The sequence below is a fragment of the Pezoporus flaviventris genome, unplaced genomic scaffold (genome assembly GCF_033815535.1).
Source record: "Pezoporus flaviventris isolate CSIRO_AGI_PZ_B2104156 unplaced genomic scaffold, CSIRO_AGI_Pfla_v1 ptg000141l, whole genome shotgun sequence".
NCBI lineage: Eukaryota > Metazoa > Chordata > Aves > Psittaciformes > Psittacidae > Pezoporus > Pezoporus flaviventris.
In genome coordinates, this window is record NW_026892689.1 from 462,683 (window position 1) to 484,270 (window position 21,588).

Consider the following 21,588-nt stretch of genomic DNA (forward strand, 5'->3'; position numbering starts at 1 on the left):
TCCTTTTTTTTGGTGTATATTATCATCAGCTTTTTGCAGATAGAAGTATTGTTTCTTAATATTCCTAATTATTTTTGGAGCAGTTTAATCATGGTCTGCAAACACCTGGTTCATGGATGCTTGTGTCGATAGTGTTACTGGAGCTCTGCAGCTTTAGTGTTTTACCTCTTTTTGCACAGCTTTCCCCACCTGCCTGCAGGACAGTCTGCAGAACAGTCCTCAGCTCATCCTTTTTTAAAAGAAAGCATTTTGCATTTACTCAGATGCCTAAAATATGCTACTATAATAGGATCTATTGATATCCTGACTTAAACCAACTTCTTAGACAAACCAGAATCCATACTTTTTTATACTCAGAGGTTACAAGTTTGGTTGATAGATCTGGTACATTTTCACTATCTTCATCCGAATTTGAGAGCTGGGACAAATACTTTTCAAACTGTAATTTTTAGGATTGTTTTCTTGAAGATGCATCATTTCATATCCTGGTAAACATGATGATAAATTTATGAACTTGTAAGGATATTTATATACTATAACTTGATGATGGTAATTATTTAATGTGCATTTTACAAATTAAAAGTGGTTATTTGACAGATTTTAAACAGTGTCTCATGGTGTTCCTCTGACTCCGACTGGCATGTTTCACCAACAAACTAAACAGTCATTTGTATTCACATTTGCACGTGGAAGGAAGGGTCTTGATGTAGCCAGTGCAAGTTAAATACAAGACCGCTATGAAGGCTATACTTATCTGACAGTAACTGTTGGATTCCCCTGAATTTATTAGGCACTGTTGACCACATGGGAGCATGGTATTGTGCTGAGGAAAAAGGCGTAGTTTGGTCCTTGAATTTATAGGGAAAAGGACAGTCTGCCATAGAATCATGGGATCATATAATAATGATAGGTTGGAAAGACCTTTAATATCATCAAGTCCAGCTATTAACCCAGCACTGCCAAGGCCACCACTAAACCAGGTCCCCACGTGCCACATCTACACGTCTGTTAAATACCTCCAGGGATGGTGACTCCACCACTGCTCTGGGCAGCCTGTTCCAGTGCTTGGCAAGCCTTTCATTGAAGTTTTTCCTAAAATCCAATCTTGTTCTTTTCCTTTTTTTGCTTGAGATAAGAGACCAATCCTCCTCACTACAAGCTGCTTTCAAGTAGTTGCAGAGAGCGATAAGGTCTCCTGTAAGACTCATTTTCTCCAGACTAAACACCCCCAGGTCCCTCAGCTGTTCCTCATCACACTTGTGTTCCAGGCCCTTCAGCAGTCCCATTGCCCATCTCTGGACCTGCTCCAATGTCTTTCTTGTAGAGAAGGACCCAAAACTGATTCTAGGTGAGGCCTCAGCAGTGCCCAGTACAGGGGGACAAAGCAAGGGTCTGGTACTACTTGCCCACGGTATTTGTGATACTGCCATTTTTGCCCTTTTGCAGCGCAGCATCTTAGCATCAGTTGGAATAGTAGATGGTGCAGAAAAGAGCTTCAGGACTGTTCAGATAGTTTAAAGGGAGCTCAGGCTTTGAGGCTTGAACCTCCTCTCTAACAAATTTTAAAAGTTTATTGAAGCCACAGTAATATTTAAATTCTGTAAGATAGCCTTTGCTCCTAAACAAAAATAAACCATATCAACATCAAAATTCCCGAGTCCAAACTGCTAGTATACTGGCAGTAGTGATCTACCTGCCAGCGAGTATGACCATTTTGAAATCAAGAGATACTTTGTAAAACATCTTAAGAACACGACCAAGACTTCTGCATGCTAGATGTGCTTCACATCTAGCCACGGCAGTCGTGTGAAACGAAGAATATGGGTCAGAAAAAAATCTAACATTGAAATTTGGCTTGATGCAACCCTTTTACCAACTTTCAAAGCTTGACCGATATGTTGGCATACCATTATAATTCCTGACTGCACATCCTAGTGTGCTCTGTCTTCTTTTTTGCTGCTAGCAACTATCATGCTGCTAGCTGCTGTTACTCAACTGTCTGGGCAGCACTGGGTCCATGTGCAGAAGAGAGATTCTCCAGCTGTATTTTGAAGGTGGAAAACAATGAAGAACTTCTCAGAGTCTTGGGAAAAACAGGCCTGATTGAGGACGAAGAGGTACATACCTTCCTGCTTGTGAAGCATGTTGGCATATGAAACATCAGCATAGAGAGGAAAAGCGGAGGGGGGCTAGCTGTTTTTTTAACTAAGCCAGGAAGTGGGAAATACCCTACATACCAAGAGGGATTTTAAAAAGAAGACAGTTTAATCAATTAATAGATTGCGCTTTACTGCAATCATGATTTAACAGGAAAGTTGCGGTATTCTAAAAGAGAGCAGGTACTCTCTAATAAATCAGATGAAGCACATAATTTTATGTTAAATACAACTGAAAAATACTTCAGACTTTTTAAGGATATGGAGTTTGCAAACTTGAGTACACATAAAACTGAGTATGTATAAAACTGAACAGGAAAATTTTCAATATATGATCCTTAAACTGAGAGAATATTAGAGAGAACAAAATGGTGTCACCATATAATTAAAGACTGACTATGCACACAGACAATATCTAAGTCTGCGCTACATGGGGAATTTTAATTCAGACATTTGCTAATTTTTGAATGTTTCATTTTGCAATGTTAATAATCTTCATTTACCATATCCTATCTATTTTACAGTGTCTTGGAGAGAGGTACTTGAATTTAGTTTAAACAGGTAAGTAGGACTTATAAATGATTAAGATGTAATTTATATAGGAAAAAACACATAATAGCAAAATATTGGGAGGATATCTTGGATATATAAGCAGAATCACTTTTTATCAGACCAAAATAATGTTTTTCCAGCTTTCATTTTATTCAGTAATGTATTCACTAATATATTAGGAATAGATATTAATATTTTGAAGCATTTGCTTTCCCAGATCCACTAGAATTTTTTTCTATGGTTCTCCAAGTCCCAATTATTTCAAATTTCTGATTACTGTTCAAATTTGTGACTAAAGAAAATGTTAATATTGCCAACTTAAATGCATATTTTGCATTCTTTAGAATGTATGTACATAGTATTTCTTTCATCGCATCCTGCAACAGGGAATACTGATGTTTATTAGTTCATCCCATATATGATAAACATTTTGTCACTGTTGCTTCCTTACTAAAGAAAAATAGAAAGTGCACAAACCAAAACAAACCCAGTATTCACTGTCCCTTTATTCTATTAGAGCAGGCTGTTCTGCATGCATGTATAAAAACAATAATCAGTCATTAATAATCACTCCACACAATGAAGGGCTGGCTCTCAGACGAACTCATTCTGAGCATCTTCAGTGGACTGCTTTCAGATCATGTGTCTCAGCTGGAGAAAGGCTAAATGGAAGTTTTAATGTGTCCCAAGCCAGCTACACCAACATAACTTATTCCCTCTGGTCAACCAACATCAGCTTCAGAAGCAGCTTTTACACCTTTTCTTTAAGGGTTCTTTTTAAAATACTATAAATAGTTATTGCAGAAGAATTGTAAGTGTCACTAAGTACCTTCCTTGCTAAGATTTTAAACTACTCAAATTTATTACTGAATCTTTCAGAAAAATATCAGGTATTCTCATTCTAAAGCAGCACTCCCTTCACTCCCCCTGGAAGGAATAAACTTCCCTAACCAGTGTCTCTTCCCAGACCCTAGTCCAAGATGAATTCGGCACTGGATCTCTACAAGACACAAGGCAGGAAAAGTAGTTGTTGCTGTGTAAATATGCAATAAGACATCTCCAAAATACGTAACTCTTCCCCATCCTCAGCCCCATGCAACACAATTATGTAGTTCAGCTGCCTCATGAGCCTCACATCTTTAAGGAACAGCACAGGGTTTTCTCTTTGTCTTAATTAATTAAAAGGACCATCTGATAGAATATGTAGCACACAATTCTAAATTAGAAGATTAGTTTAGAGGATTTATCATATGTAGTTTGCATGTTTACAGAATGAAGAACAAAAGTCTCATACTAAATGGGGTGTAATTTTTAAGGAGATCTGTATTTAGTGTCAGAATCTGATGCCTAGTATACACTTACGCCGTTTTGTCTAATCATCTGTAAATTTCCCTGCCAACATAACTAGATTTGTGCCACTGGTACCACTGGCATCCTTAGTTGAGAGAATCCCAGGAGTGTTACCAGATCATTTTACACACTGCCAGTGTAATGGATTTATTAAATGACTGCAAGCCAACACAAGTTAAAGCACAGCCAAGGACACTGTATGTTATGCTGAGGGTAGATTTGGCCCTTTGGCCATGTCAACATACTGGGAAGCAGCAGGATGACTTGGTCATTTTAAAGCTCTAGAGTCCCCACTGGAATAGCACAGATCACCTGACTATCTGCACCAGTCTCCTCAACTCAGTCACTGCAGAAATGAATGTGACCACAAGCGCTGCATGCTAACAAGGGAGAAGATCTTCCACACACCTTTGTGTAGACATCTCCATGAAATTCTAGTACATCCATTCTGTAAATACAGATATACTACCTTGATTTGAATTTTACATGGTGTTTTCAACTTTTACAAGCCAAGGGTAAATAAGACAAAAATGGATAGAAGGAATTCACTTTTCAACATGTTTTAGTTTAATGACAGATATCTGTAAGATTAGTTTTATTAAAGGATATTAAAATATGTAGACACAAGCCTTTTTAAAGGAAAAACTGCTTGTTTTTGCAACAGTAACTCTGGAAATCAAAGTAAACTATGGCATGAGATGGGTAACAAAGATTTCCAGGACTGAAAATGCAAAGTTTAACTTAGTACAAATGATGTAGCACAGGTGGTCACATGCACTCAAATCTGCTAGAAAACTAGAAGGCATTAGTATTGGCAAAAATTTGCCCCAAAAGTGCATTGAGTCAATGCATCTGACTTCCAGGTTCTGCTACAGGAAAGTATTAACAACATGGGAGATACTACCATGTAGGGCTCGTGTAGGCTGTGAAATCTGTACTGCTTCAGTTGCCAGAAATAATTTAGAACAGCACCAAGGGTGAAAACTCAAGATTCAATCAATGCAGTTTGTTTGGAAGCTAACTGTTAAAAAGATCTAAGCAAAGAGCTTGAATGCCTCTACCATAGTTTCCAGAGTAGCTAATAAAGCCTTCATCTGTTCCCCAGGGAAGAAATCCATATTTGCAGATATTTCCTGAAGAAATTGTGGAAGCTTTTGAAAAGTTTCTAGCTCTCTAAAATATGTATCTACTAGCCAATCTGCAGAAAATGTATTTTTCATCTCACAGTTATCACGAGCCATTACTGGAAGTACATCTGAACAACCTACCTCTCTAAGAGTTAAAGTAAAGGGTGAAGACAGATTATAAACTGAACAAAAATTCAACAGCATCTTATTAAATAAAATCATCAACAGTTCTCTCTTCTGATTGTAAAAACCTTGATCTGTGCGTTCATAGAAGCTTTCAATACTCTCTTCCGGATGAACAACATTCAAAAGTTCTTGCTTTACTGGGATGGACTCAACATAATCCAGTGGCAATTTTCCAGCGCAATCCCTCTGCTGTAGAAGGACTGGTCCTGCAGGAAAAATATAAACATTAATACTAACAGTATTTAAATTTGGCAGCCAAACAAGATTCCTCCTCACCCCTCCTCCCCAAAAGCTAGAAGACTGTTTAAATTCCTTTTTGCTATGTTATGTTGATGTAACTGATAAGCTACACATTTACAATACAATCTAGAACATGCAGAGGGACTCTTTGTAACGACTTCTTTTCAGTATTGTCTTAATTTACACAGAGTATGTAAAAACTTAATGTTATTACTGCTGTAAAGTTCTATTAAGCCTTTTATAGACCAGGTAATTTGCTGACACTGACTCCAAATTAAATGCGTGTTACTGTGATGGTCTTTATTCTACTGTTCCAGCTGCTGTGGCCAACCCTGTCTTAGACTATGCAGCAAGGTAAACTATTGAGGTAGGAATCTTGGTCTTCCCCAGCAAGTGAATTTCAAAGTTTGATCTTAACAGACTTATGAAATGCAAAAAGTAATCACTCAAATAGTTTGAAGTAAGTAAATGGGACATGTTTTACTTGTTCAGATTTTACTACATTCTTCTGGCATTTCCTGTTTATTAGTACAATGAAGCTGTTAATATTTAAACAGTTTACAGATGACTTCAGAAGCTTAAGAAAGGCTGAACCAGAAAAAAAAAATGAAGGCAGTTAATATGCTACAGGTGGTGATTTTCAAAGATGAACACATCAGGAATCCTCTTACATGTGGGTTACTGTGCTAAAGGAACAATGTCATTTTAACTTAAATACAGTATTAGAAATATGTTTTAATAACAAGAGGCAATTCACTGCATTACATATCCATGCTAGAGGTTGTAACTTTGATGTGATGAAAGCTGTATCATTTTACGCCATCACTGATTATCCAGTGCAATTAATTTTTGCAAGCTGAAGGTTTCTAGAGACAGAGGTGTGTTCTAAATTATTGAGCTGAGCAACTTCATGCTCAATGAGTAACATCCCTTCTACCACAGTCTTGTCAGTTATTTGACAGGCCAAAATCCAGAGTGTGACAAAGGCAAAGATAAGGGTACATGCAACCTCACAGTTGCCAGAAAACTTTGATGAATGCAAGTGCAAGTAGAGCTCTTCCCCTAGGACAACAGGATCATCCACTACCTATTCTTCACAATAGCCTAGAAAAAATGCACATCTGTCAGTGCAATGCCATTTTCAATTGAGGAGCTGAGCTTACTATAATATTGGCTATTGCATCACTTAGACTGATTGAACTGAGCCCAGGTATTGGCTTGGCATGTCAGATACATGGTTCAGTAGATATATAGAACACCTGGGAGCCACAGATCTGAGGCTCAGCAAACACAGAGGTAGAACTGCAGAGAAATGTATTGATTATGAGCTGGTGCTTGCACAACAGGCACAGAAATAGCCTTTAGGGGGCAGGAGAAGACTGTAAATACAGACGGTCTCATGCCAAGAATGAAACAAAATTCTGTTTCTCTACCTTAATTAAGTAAGAGGTCATCTAAATACAGTGCATTCTTCTGCCTCATGGGTATACATAGAATGATTTTTATTGAAAAAATCTAGTCCTAGTGTATAATGCACAGAGAGTAAACTGACTAGGTAGGGTAATGGTAAGGCTATCACGACTATTTGCTTTAGTAAATGAATTAAAAGACAGAAGAATTGCTATCCAAGAACATTCTCTGCAGTTGTTTTTTAAACAACATGCTAAGTCAATTATATTGATACCGTATGTTTCAAGACAAGATACAAGTTCCATGTCACTGAACACAAAATAATGTTCAAAACATTTATCCTGCCTGCCTAAGGGGCAATGTATCTTTTTTTAGAAACTAAGATACCCCTCCCACTATTATCCCTAAACAGCAGTTATGATTACAATATAGATTCCTTTCTTAAACTAATTGCCAAGCTAATTGTGTTCTTCAAAGACCATCACATTAATTTGCATAAATGCTGAACAAATTTATGTTGAAATATATGATTATACAGAGATATACCGATCTATTTTTGCATTGTGGTAAAAATAGATCGAAACAAAAGAAAACCCTTAGCTTTGCCGGGTAATCTTTATCTTCATTAATGAGTTTGGAGAATATAGTTACAATGCATATGGTGTAAAGTACAGAAGAAAAACATTACCATATTGTAAAAAATGTGAAAATCCTGGTTAATTTCATATTCAGCTGATCAAGATACGTGTGAAAACAGTATTATTTTTATTGTGACCAAAACACCTTGGCTTAAAAATGTTTAAAAATAAATATTTCATAATAACATTGTATTTTAAACAACTATTAAGAAAACATCACGACCTTCATATGGACTCAGAACAGTGGTTAATTTACCTAAACCGGTTTAGCATAAATGCACTCACCCCCATACTGAAGTAGCAGCTTGCCAATTTCTACATGTCCATTTGACAGTGCATCATGCAAAGGAGTCACCCTGTCCACTTGACTGAGCAGGTCTACCTCTGGACAACGCTGCAAAATTTCACGGACACACACTGTGCTGCCATGGTTACAGGCTTCATGCAAAGGCGTCCAGCCAGCATAGTCTGAATTATAAATCAAGGGAAGTTTTAAAACGGCAGAAGTAGTACTAAAATGTTAATAATGCAATTCATTAGACAGCAAAGCACTTTGCTTTTTATTATTCATCACAGTGGCAGCTAGTGATTTCAAACCAAGAAATTAGATTGGAAAATATCTGAAAAATATTGAATAGGTATTTAAAAAATCAACAGAAAATGTGGTATTAAAACACACTTCAGCAATAGATTAACCTTTCCTTAATGCTTGCAACGAAGTCTTCATTTTGTGGTGTTTAAAGTAATAAAGATAGTTTTAATAGTATAAACATAAGCCTTATTACCAAACAGATACCGATACAGATCTTTACTTAATTTATTAGTTCTCTAGAGAAAATGAATAACTTACCTTTAACATTAATGTCTGTTCCAGGCAAAGAGAGAAGCCGAATCAATCTCTCCACTTTGTTACTTATGCAAGCTTTATGCAGGGCTGTCTCTCCTACCATAAAAAATTAACAGATTACACTAGGCTAGGCAAGATAGCAACTACAGAAAATAATCAAAGTGCCTGGAACTAGGAGACCTGGATATATGCCAGAAAATTCAATAATGAGTAAGATTTTCCTTTATCCTGTTTAACCATCTTTCAAGAAAATTCAAAAAAACCCAGAGCTTCTGTTCCACCAGAGATCCAGCAATGAAATTGTATTGCAAATGGTTTAACACAGGAATTATCTCCCCCCAGTTCAAGGTTTAAAGCTTCAATCACACTATAAAAGCACCAAGTGATCACAGAACACCAAAAATACTGGGTTTTGAAGCAATAAAACTTTACAGCGCAGTTGCCCTCCCTTAAATTTATTCATGAACCTCTGTTAAAATGTATGGTTCTTTTTACAGAGCATTTAGAGCTTAATTCAAATGAATGTTTCTGGCTAAGCACGAGTGCCTCTACACACTCAAGTATAATTCAGAACTTCAAATCTGTTAACAGATGGTTTGCTGTTTCTCAATAGGCTGTCTAACTTGGCTACGGTAGCAAGGGAGGGGGAAAGAGAGAGAAATAAACGAAGAGGTCTTAATAAAAGAGAGAAAATCCTCTGGAAAATAAAAAAACTCCCTTAATGCCTTAATACCATGCAAAGCTGCAGTAACTGTAAAAAACTGAACAGCAAGCAACTGAAAATTGCTACTTATATGTAAAGACACCACTAGTTTCTACATGATAAAAACTTCAGACCCATTCTAAAACCTGTTTTGCTTTCACTAAATGATCAGGTTTGAACAAGAGCCAGAGGAAAATCTTGACATCAGGTGAAAAATGATGTAACAAACATCTTGGAAATGAAAAATATCTCAGGCTAAATCTCTCAGCGTTTGTGGTAAGATTCAGATGTTGTATTTTGTATTAATACCTTCACTATGTAAATCTGTCAGCTCCATACTCATTCTTGCAACAGAAGATATTACTTACAATGTTGGCAGGGAAAGAATAGATAAAAAGCAGTTTGGATTTTTTTTCTGCCCTAGTCCTCTAGCTCAGTTTTCTTTGTAGAAGTCAGTATGTAATAATTCACATTAATTTTACTTGCAAAAGCAATAAAGAGAAAGGGAACCACTTTTAAAAATGCATGGCCTGGTTCTGTTACTGAAGCTCTCTTAAATCCCCAAAGAGGGTTAGGGTTTTTTTGTCCTTCAGTGTTCATAATACAATTATGGTTTTAATTTTTTGAACAATCCCAGCTTGCTTTTGCTAAGTTTTTTTAAGCCTTCTCTTGGGTGTCATATTAATATAATTGTGTTTTAAGCAATATATGTAAATTTCTGATGATGAAGATGACAAAAAGTAGTTCCAGCAAATAATTCTGTTCAGGTAAAGGCTCATGTAAAGTATGATTTATAAAATTTGTTTAATAAGATGAAACCAAATGATTGCAGTGCTATTTTATTCCTTAGGTACTTGGGTTCCAGTACAGCTAAGACAAAAGCCAAATGCCTTTCATAGTCTGGGCTGAATGCCTGGGAGAAAACAGTCCATATGCTTAACACAGCTACGTAACACAGCATACTCCTCAGTCTTTGTTCACAAAATGTCTAGGACTGAAAGAGATGAAGACTGAATTATACTTTCAAATCAGAAGACGTTGATCCTACCAAGCACAGGTTGAGGTAGATTAGCAAAGTAAGGCAGACAAGGCTGGAATGAGCTTGCACAAGCTGTACACTGTATTTAATATCTAGGAGGGGGAAGGGACTGATGAAGGCAGCTTTATTCCACCATATATACAATTCCTCCTTTGAAATACACATCAGAAAAAAAGGAATATGAACTATAAGAAAGTAATTCTTGGGTATAAGCCATAATTTTATTCAGCATTTACCAGGACAAGATTTTTAAACCTGAAACTGTTGATTCTAACCGTATAAAGTTCTTAACATAAATTACATATACAGAATACCTTTAATATTTCTTCTGTTAAAATGTACCTCTTCAGCCAAACGGCAGTGATTCTCTTTGGCATATGCAGTCTCAGCTCCAACCATCTGTGTCAATGGAGGGCACTTCTTAAAGATTAAGTCACTGAAGACAGAGCAAAGGGAACATGTCTAAAATCAGTGTTACATATTTTCAGATAATGTATGTGTGCTTAATGCTTTAAAATACACCATACTTAGATCTTCTGTGAATTTCAGAGTAATTTCTGAAACTTAATTATATACTTTTTATTTCATTTAATTATAACTGTATTTAAAACTGCAATAAAATTAAATTACCCACAATTAAACTTTCTTTAAAGTTAATTCTATGAATAGTTCAACTTCTCTATGCACCCTTTAATACTGGGAAAACATAACTACATCAGACTGCACACAGACTGAAATGGATAATGGGGAGAAAGGGGGAACCCCAGCCCAGAGGTGTTACAGGTTTATAACAGAGCTTTCTGACAGTTGCAGTAATTTGTAGACAACAAAACAGGTCATATAAAGTTCAGGAAACGTGTCAGGTCAGAAGCTGTCCCCCAAAGCAGAATAAAACTGGTGATGTTATAGGTATTACTTACGGTAGATCAGGCAGCACTTTGACTTCGTTCTTATTGCCATTTAGCATTGGTAATGTCCTTTGAGACTCAAGGCACGGCCACTGCCCTATTTTCTTTGTTTTGTGTATCTCTCTTGCTTCATGCATCCCTATCTCTTGCAAAACGGGCAAATAGGAAGTGACCTGTTGCAAAAGTAATATTTTCAACTACTTTGCATGCACGAAATTAAAATGCAGTCAATTTTTTTTTGTCACTCATGATACAAAGCACTGATCCACCATTCACATCTTGCAGTACCTACATTTTTAAAAATATGATCCTAAGTGATGGCATATATAGATTGTTTAAAGCTGTCTTCTGCAATCTTGTGTTCTTGTAATTCACTCTTTATGCTGGCCTCAGAGGTGGGTGGGTTGTGTCTGAGCCAGAAAGTAGGAAATTCTAGACTTCTGACATAGATCTTTGGTTGCTGAGAAAATTTTGATCACTTTAGCTGGATATAAGACTGAAGTAAAGCTAATTGATTCTCAGGTACTTAACAAAAATATTTACAAGCTTCCTGCTTGCAACCCAGGGAGCAAAACCCAGGGGGTAATTTGGTAAAAAAATACTCACTCCCCTCCTTCATCTCTTCTTAGATGAGGGCCTGGATCAAGCCCTTAAGCATTGCAAATGTAATAAGCTAGTTCTTTCTTAGTTGCTATCCCACTAATAAGATAGCTTTGGACATTGTAGATATGGCTTCTTTCTTGTAATACAGAGATTCCGAACCCGCCTACACCACTCATTTTAAAAAGTCTTGTAAGTTTCTGCAGTTTTGCAAAAGCAAAGGAAAAAGTCCACTGAGGAGACTCATTCAATGACTGCAAAATAATAATACACGAAGAAAGATATTTAAGAAGGCTTTGAGTATCTAGCAGATCACTGCAGATTCTGCAGACAACTTGCAATGGGTGAAGGACATCTTAATGGCACCTTCACTTTACATTTACCATCAGAGAATAGCAGATCACCATTTAAACCCATATAAGAGCCTAGCTGATAATATGCTGTATGAGAAGAGCTGCAAAATTGGACAATAGCTAATATTTACTATAGGGAAAGGAGGTACAGTAATGTTAAGGAAAGCTATAAAAAGCACATGAACTTGTTTCAAGCACTACAAAAATTTACATTTAAGTAGTTGCAGAGAGTGATCAGTAGTCATGGCAATACTAAAAATAGCAATTGCTGCTGCATATGTGCTGGCAACATATGTTAAGTATTAGACATAGAGTTGGTTTATTTTTAAAGTTCTGACAGTCCTTTGTTCAAGCTCTGTTTAAACATGATGTATTAATAAACAATGTTCTCTATTCACAATAGCTCATGTAAAATTCAGGAAAACTTATGTATGGCAAATATATAAAAGCGTAAACTTCTTTTTGTTTGACTCTACCTGGAGAATTTTAGGACATATAGAAACAGTTATGGATTCCATGTTATGTTTATTCATTAGTATTAAGATTATTGAAATGAAGTTCTAAGTTAGGGCATGTCATTACTGCGTGATCTCCCTGATTAGGCTGCATCCTGCCAGTAGTCATGGTTTTGAGAATTTCTTTCACAGTTTTCACCATGTATTTCTTCATCAGCTATCAGAAATTGTGATTTGAAGGCAGGAAAAGGTTTGCAAGTAGGAGAAAGTTCTTAAGAGGAAAAAAAAAAAAAAAAAATTCACAAAACCCCACTGTCGTTCAAAGTCATAAAATCTTGTATGTAAGAAATGCTTGGACCCAACAGAATAACAGACCATCATCTCTGAAAAAAAAATGAAGGAAAATATAACCCAGGAAAATCATACACATTTTCCTTAATTACAAATGTAACACTGCAATAAAGTATTTACATCAGAGATTATTTTAAAAAGCTTTCATCCTGACCTTTAATGTTAACTGAATGTAAACAGATGACTTGGGTGTTACAGATTCTTTGGTAAGAAAAATCTTACCATTGTTTTTAAATTCAGGTCTCCATCAAAGAGAAAATTAAATGCAGTACAGTCTGTCTACAGGTGGAAGACAATGCATGCCATGAACATGACCTTAGACCACAAAAGAAAGATATTTTCCAAGACTTCCATGAATCCAATTACTTGTAAAATACTTGAGTGTGATGTTAAATGGATGAGTTACTTACTATTTTCTGAAGAGAAAGAGGTTCCGTAGAAATAGTTATATTCCTCTGTAAACACAGTTTTTTAAAAACTGCTTCTGCAACAAACATTTGAAGCCAGAGGGATGGTATGGAACAAATGAACATTTCTATTTCATGCACTGAAAAATCTGGATAAAAACACAGGGAATAGGGGGGAAGAGAAAGCCTTAAAATAAGAATATACAAACCTGTACATCTAGAGTTATATAGAAGATAGCTCTCCCAGCTATCTTCTATAGTTTTTTTTCTTCCTGCTATTGCAGATTCAGAAGCTAGTCTCTAGGAAAAATACTAAAAATGCTCATATTAAAAAAGATTATATCCATCATCTGATAATAAGACCAGCTTCTAAGAGAATGGTCAACAGATTTTAAAAGGCAAAGCACCACTTTTTATGTGAAAGTTTAAAGAAACCTTCACTCTATATACAATCTTAGACAAGTTATATCTAGGTTTTGGAAATGATTTATTTGGGAAATTATGCAAGCAACCACCTTTAAAATCTGTAAGTGACACAATACAAACGCAATTCAGACAAAATGTGTAACACATGAACAAAGAACAAGTAATGCAGGGTGATCTATAAACTCTACATTAAAAATGACTGTAAGCAAATTTCAACCCCATTCAGATGCGCCAAACAGTTCATACTATTTAAAAAACAACCAACCAACCAAAAAACAGCCAATGGCTGAAGAATACATATTTACCTCAATATATATGGCATATATCTGGCCTACCTTTCTTTGGTTTTGGAAAAGGAGACAGAATGACTGATTTTTCTTGAAGAGTGGAAAGAATTTGTATTATGATTCCAGCAAATTAATTTTTTTTAAAATAGCAACTGAAACAGGTGGAAAGCGAGGGCTGTCATGAAGAAGAAGTCTTTACTCTATTAAGGGACTACTCTATTCTGCTAAATAGTACTTATACATTAACTGTTAGACATTAACGTTAATTGTAGGTTCAATCAAAACAGAAACACAAGTTTTGAGAGTACAGACCTTTTCTCCTCCAAAAGCAACAGAATTTAGGAGAACTCTGCAACAGCTTACAAGACTTTAAGTGCTGTGGACTGAACCAAGCAAGCAGTTATCACCAGTAGGTCAAGTAACCTTCACTCTTTATAACCAGACTGTGAATGTTGTTCTTGTGAATCCTCTCAATAAAGGAGAGCATAGAAAGTACAATTTTCCATTTCTGTACTGGAAAGTAAGAAAGTCTTACAGAAATACATATCAAAGATTCTCCCTATTACATGACAGCTAGAAAATCTGTTGGAAAGATAGCACAGCAGTAGGTACTGAAAGCCCCACTGATTTGAATACTATAAAGTTCTAACTGATTTGGCCTTCTATGACCTAAAGGAGGCTATAATGGCTCTGATGATTTGCTTTCTATAAGACTGGAGTAGAGCTACTTGTCTAGAGACCAAGATTTTAGTTTATTTTTTTCAGGATAGCGCTTCTCAAGTGTCCAAGGAGAAGAAGACACTTTAAATGAAGCCTATGTACACCTATCTCTAGAAAAAATAATGACCGAAACCAGGATGTCCATATTTCATAACTGGGGGAAAGTTCCGGTTGGAATTATATTTCAAAATTAAATTAAAGCATTCAGTAGTTTTCTTGAGATTATTTTTTCTTGTCTTTTGAGCTCCTCATTCTGTAGTTGCTAAAAGGACAGATATCTCGACAAATACGCCATGTTAAATGATATTTGAGTTGTTACATTTCTCCTTATCTAGTATATTTAATGAAGAGGAACAATACTGATTCATCTGGTTAGTTGGAATTTTCCTCCCCTTCCCCCAGATAAAGTCTGTTAAGGATGTGTAATGAAACAGTGAAATCTTTCATTTGGAGTCTGCGTGGGTCAAAGAGTTCAGCATAGCTTCTGGACTCATGGTTGAAGTGTCTTTAAAAAAAAAAAATAATCAAGTTTGTGGAGTGAAAAATTTCACCTGAGAACCTGCCTTAGCTAAGGTACCTCCAATTGCCTCTCTGAAGTTATGGTTTATTATCATACGCTTTCAGCTCTTCCTAAATTTACAGGAGAGATCCAAACATTTTCCAAAGATGTTTTGTTTTACTTTATTCTTCATACTGTGTGCTCATGCTTTCACATTAACACCGAGATTTATTTAGAAGGATTTTAATATGAAAGCCTGTTCCATTTGATCTTGGGAGAGACAGATGCATACACTCAACAAAATACAATAAAACAGTTTCCTGCATACATACACATCATACCATAAGAGTGCACATATGCAACAGAAGGTAAAATAAAACTTGGAAGTAAACTGAGGATTTTACTGAGGACTTTAGTATGTCTGATTAAAAGACTTTCAGAGGCCTTTCAAATACTCACCATCACATGCAATGGCAAGGTACTGTGCCAAATCATCAGATATTTGATGGAACACATTTCTGTCCATAAGCAAACTTGAGATGATCCAATACTCCACTACAGTTCCAAGAATTGCATTTAACAGACCACCTACTTCACATATGAAAGCCTACATTAAAAAAAAAAAAAGATAGAAAAAGATTATCTATAGACCTGTAGTGTGTAACAAACTGACACAGATAACGTACCAGTAATGACACTGGAGAACTTCTTTAGATAAAAGACCACTCTGATGCCACATCACTTTTTTACTGGTTTTCCTTTTTCTACTCCAAGATTAACTGTTGCAGACAGGTCAACAAAATTAATATGCTATTGATGCCACATCAGTTAAGACTTGGCACTGAATAAATATGTTATTTGAAAATATCCTGTCTAAACCAACACGCACAATGGGATCAAAGTTTGCCAGTTTGTGGGATCAGGAAACTTTCCTCTGCTACCAAAAATTCCACAGAGACTAGCAGCTGCAAATTTAGAAAGAGCATACATATGACAATTAGCCTTACCTTTTTCTCCCCTGAACCTGCACAAAATGGTCACGATACAAAAAACAAAGTGCATTTTTTGCAGGAGGCATCAAGACAATTTATCATAATGTGAGACAGGTGAATGTATTTGTTCACCCACATGAGTAAAACGTGGGTGAAAGGGGTGGGGAGCAAAAGCTGACCTTGAGGCAGCAAATTCAAATACTGACTGTTGATACTGCAGGTATTAATGTTTTGCACTCACATATATAGCTGCATAATAAATGTGGCTGGTACACTAGTTGCAACTACATTTGCTCAGCTAAGTATCTCTGCACACTGACAAACTATATACTGCCAACTGGCATAGGCTTGGTTGCCATTTTGGTAATACAATGATAATACAAAACAAGAGCTTCTTAGTATTTTGAAATAGTTGAATGCCACGTGAGGCTGAAATGCTCCAATTTACTGAAATCATCATCTGTTCTGAAAATATTTTCATATTCAACCAAAAACCTATAAAAACATAGTAATGAAAACACACGCAAAACTAAAAAGGAAAAAGCAGCAAGCATTTCCATTAAACATAGGAATTGTTACCATGTATGACAGTGCCAAGTCCTTGCCTTTGTCCCTACTCTGCCCCCACAGCAAGAAGCTGGGAGATGGCACAGCCCGGACAGCTGACCCAAAATGACCATGAGATACCCCATGCCATAGAGTGTTATGTGCAACAATAAAAGCTGGGGAAAGAGGATGAAAGGGGGAACGTTTGGGGTTATGGTGACAGCCTTGCAAAGTAACCACTACACATAATGAAGCCCTGATTTCCAGGAAGCAGCTGGACATTGCCTGCTGATGGGAAGCACTGAATGAATTACTTGTTTTGCTTTGCTTGTGCATGCAGCTTTGCTTCACATATTAAACTGCGCTCATCTTAACCCATGAGTTTTCTAGTTTTTGCCCTTTCAATTCTCTCCATCATCCCAGTACAACGTTGGTGAACAAGAGGCTGGGTGGGCACTTACCTGCCAGCTAGAGTCAACCCACTACAACATGCACAGCAAATAAAGTAAGATCCAGTTAAACCTTTTTTTCAAAATTCTCTTACTTGTTCTTATTATTGAGAATCAGAGCTATCCAACTAAGAAAAGCATTGAAGTGGGAAGAGGCTGTTGACTGCGTTAGCATTCAAAGGTTACATCAGTACAACTGATGTCTGCCAGCTTAGCAAATACAATTCCTACATTGCTGTTCCATTTAATGCTTCCAAGAGCAGCATGGCAGTGACAGAAGTTTCACAGTGTGTTTTAGTGCACATAAAAGTTTTTACAGGAAAGCTTTTAAGTCATAGGAAAATTCGTCTTGACTTTTTTGAGTTACAGAGTTATTTTAGTTGTTCTTTACAGTTCTTTTTCATACGGTGTAAATGCAGTACTCCAAAAGTGCCTAAAACATGCTTACAAGAAAACTAATGGAAGTGACAGCTAGACCAAAAAGACATTCAGATCTATAAATTTACACCACACAAACTTATACCAGGTAATGGTACTTGAAACAGGGAAGAAGACAAATTAGAAATGTGTAAGATGATACAATTAAAAAATGGAATTAATGTCTTTTTCACTTGTCAGGCTACACAAGACAGCTGTTTCTGGGAAAAGAAAAAAACACCAGTAGTATCAGGAATGAAAAGCATTTCTGTGGCATTATTAAAAGCCATGCAATCGCTCAATGCTACTCAAAGTGTTATAAGCAATATACAGGGTGCTTCATAAACTCTTCAACTGAATTAAGAGCTTTGATTCAAAGAACCCTGACCCAGGAGTTTCTGTATCAAACCTATTTAAATAATGTAATAAATAAAAAATATTATTTATATTAGAAGTACATTTGATATTGATCTGAAGATCTCAAGTCATCAAAAAACTTGTATGTTATTTGGCAGTGCATTTTTAACTCCAATACTTTCAGGTATTTTTAAGATGAACTAACATCTATCAAACACCAGAAAGCAAACGCACCCATATATGTAACTTAAGACTTTACAGCCCTTCATTCTTTCTTTTTCTTTTTTTCTGATGTAGGTTATAATAGATCTCAAAAGTGAAATAACTTCAGAGTAAGTAAGCCAAGGAAGCCAGTAACTCAGAATTTCAGCACGGATTTTCACAGTTAGAATATTACAATTGCTTCTGGATTACTCTTTCTAAACACACATATGCACACACATACATTTATAGAACATAACTTTGCAACAAATCAGCACTGGAAGCAAGGAAACATACACAGTATTTTCCCTCTCGTGATTATTTGTTGCAATCTTAGAATCAATCTGATTCTAAAAAGCTAAAGAAGAAAAGAATAATTTCCCACTTTTACCATGCAGGAAAGAATGTGTTAAATCTATGCCAATAAAAATTAAATTATTTACCAGTTTTTGTTTACACATACTTTCATTGGAAAACTGCATGGAAGTTGAGTATATTAAAACTGGCATGCTTGTTTCTTCCCACCAGCTAACATGCTCGTAAAACTGGGAAACATGGTCACTACTTTACACTGTGCTATAAAACACTTAATTTCTGTGCCCATGAAGATAATAAGACTATCCTGAGTCATTACTTCCATTTATCCTTCTGAATGGCCTTACATGATTCTCACCAATGTATTGCCTCTTAATCAAAGAGCGTTTAAAAAAACAAAACTGATAACAATGACTCACACCCTTAAACTCAAGACAGGAAAGGAAATTTCGCACCCAATATGCTATATTTAATGAAATGGAAATACTCTGGTTTTACTTACTAAAGTAAATACTTAGTAAGTATTTAGTCAGTATTTAGTATTACTTACTAAAATAATAAACAAATAGGGAGAAAAAAAAAAGCTGGGGAGGATTTGCCGCTTTGGCTTTCTGAATGACCTTTTCAACTCTGTTATGGAATTTTAAATGAGTCTCTGAATATATGGAAAAATCAGCATATCAAATTTTAGTATAACAAAGTTGAGAGTGCAGAAAAAGATAGACTATTTTTGAACGTTAAAATACAGTATTTTGTTTCAGAGTTTATTTTTGCCCAAGAATGCAAACGGAGAGAAAGTGAAATATGAAATTAAAGAATAAAGCTGTTAAGAAAGAACATACAACACTACGGATATATGAGCCAACAAGGTGCTTTTTAAGGCTAGAATTTGTATCTCCAGGGATATTGTACAAATTCTTATATACCTGTACAATACAAACTAAATTGAAGGCAACTTAATTGCTGTTCTGTGACCTGCTGACCAGGACATTGACCTGAAAGATACTGAGTGCTTTGTATACCACCTCTTTTTTCAAAAGCCAGAGGCCTTGTAAGTACAATTCTTACATACTACAAAGTACAATAATTATATACATGTATATAAAGAAAATAGAATCTATACAAGATGTAGGTCTCTATATTTTATGTTATGTTTTATTCTTTATTTTTCATATATGTATTACACTCTATCTGACACAAGTGATTATTCTGCTTGTGCAAAGAATGGTTTATGAAAAAGGTATGGCTTAAAGTGCTGGAACTTATCAAAGGAAGGCATAGTAGAAAAAAAAAAATTGGTTCCTATACTTAACTGCAGATTCAACACTGGGAACATATGAAAGCAGTCTCATTTTCCAAAGAAACAGAATGGCCACTGACACCAACTGAATGCAAGCCTGCTTGGTGCTCAGTACCTTTGAAAGGGTAGGTTGTTTAAATATAAATACAGGTATAGAAACCCAATTTTAGGCACTTCTTTAATATCTTGACCAAGGATAAAAGGCAGCACTGTTTCAGAACGTCTTGCTTTGATAGCCCTCAAAAAAGGTAGGAGGTCTGGCTAGGTAAGATGAGTGAAGCTCTCATTATGTTTAATCTTTCTTCTTTCTTAACATAATGAAGAACTACTAGGTATTACATTAAAAGTGCTTTTTTCTCCGGAATACTTCATTTTCTATTGCTGTTCTGTTATTGTATTGAAAAAATGAAGTACCTATTTATTGTGTGCTTTCACAATAATTTAAAAGAGAACGCAGAGACAGCAGTAAGTTTGTATTTTATTTGAGAATCTAGAAGTCAAAGATGTTTTACAAGGCCTCTAACTTCTGAAAAGAAAGAGATGGTACAGAGGACACTCAGTATCTTTCAGGTCAATGTCCTGCTGGTCAGCAGGTCATAGAACAGCAATTAAGTTACCTTCAATTCTGTTTTTCTGAAAAGACTTAAGGCAGATACCAAATGAAACTAAGGGACTTGGAAAGAAAACTGCAGCATTTATTAAAATAAAACAATGCATATCTGTAGGAAAGAAAAAAAAACAACAAACCAACCCAAAACATTACTTTTGTCAGCTATCACCTTCCAACATTTCCTGCATACAATCACTGTAAAATAAGATAATCACCTTTTCCGTTACACATTATTGTTTGACAGGATGTGTTAAGTTGGTGTCCCTAATGACCACAGTAATACCTGCTGGTAAGGGCATGTGAACATCTGAATGCAGCCAACAAGCTACTCATGATTCGTTTCTTCTCTACAGATCAATATGAGAATCTTATGGATCAATTCATTTCCTTTAGTGGAGCAAAAACCAGCATGCTTCACAACAAAAGGCAGCTATAACAAGCAGCTGTGACACTTACATATAATTCCTCACAAAGGAATGAACAAAGGAATGCCTTTAAAAAAAATGTCAGTCTTCATTATTTTAAAGCATAAAATTCATACTCACATCATTTTTTCTGTTCAATTCTCTGTGGGAAAGTATGACCCAATCTGCTAAAATATTTATGTTTTTGGTAAAAAGCACTGAGGTTTCACTTCCCATCCAAAAGGTCTTTAGAAGAACTGTCTGTGGCCTGACTTGCTGATGCTGTGAATTGGTCCCTTCAACCAAACTGCAAAAAAAGAAAGTGAAAAAACTTAAATCTATGCTGCTTTGATTACTGTAGTTACCAGACAGAAACGCTGTCTTCTGTCAAAACACACACAGGTTTGGCAATTTTTAAGTGTGGAAAGATCAGACACAATTTCTGATGAATAGTAAGTAAAATAATGATGACTATTACAGTCAGACTGAAGGAATGCTAATATTGTGCTAATATTACATAAAGTGAAGGCTGCCTTTATTGTATAAAGGCAGAGCAATCCCAAGACTATTTTTATACTTGATAAACTAAGGAAAGGTAATTGTCTCACTGGCAAAAGATAAAGGTTAATTGAATAAGAAAGGAAAAAATCAGTATGTTCAAAATACTGCTTGTCTGCCTTAAAGAATGAATACCAAAGCATTGAAAAGCTAAAAATACAACCTTATGAGCAAAATGAAATGCT

The 21,588-nt window shown here is 35.8% G+C and overlaps 1 protein-coding gene across 1 annotated transcript in view; it reads right to left on the minus strand.

Moving 5' to 3' along the window:
• Positions 1 to 4,606: 4,606 nt before the first annotated feature.
• SLF1 (SMC5-SMC6 complex localization factor 1) overlaps positions 4,607 to 21,588 on the minus strand; it is a 34,190-nt gene continuing 17,208 nt past the window's right edge. Inside the window, exons 11-18 of the mRNA XM_061479088.1 lie at positions 20,987 to 21,152; positions 15,714 to 15,861; positions 13,326 to 13,471; positions 11,169 to 11,329; positions 10,563 to 10,684; positions 8,510 to 8,602; positions 7,945 to 8,127; positions 4,607 to 5,577 (exon numbers count right to left, since the gene is read on the minus strand). Coding sequence (XP_061335072.1) covers positions 5,093 to 5,577; positions 7,945 to 8,127; positions 8,510 to 8,602; positions 10,563 to 10,684; positions 11,169 to 11,329; positions 13,326 to 13,471; positions 15,714 to 15,861; positions 20,987 to 21,152 — 1,504 coding nt within the window. The 3' untranslated portion in view covers positions 4,607 to 5,092. The remainder of the gene's footprint in view (positions 5,578 to 7,944; positions 8,128 to 8,509; positions 8,603 to 10,562; positions 10,685 to 11,168; positions 11,330 to 13,325; positions 13,472 to 15,713; positions 15,862 to 20,986; positions 21,153 to 21,588) is intronic.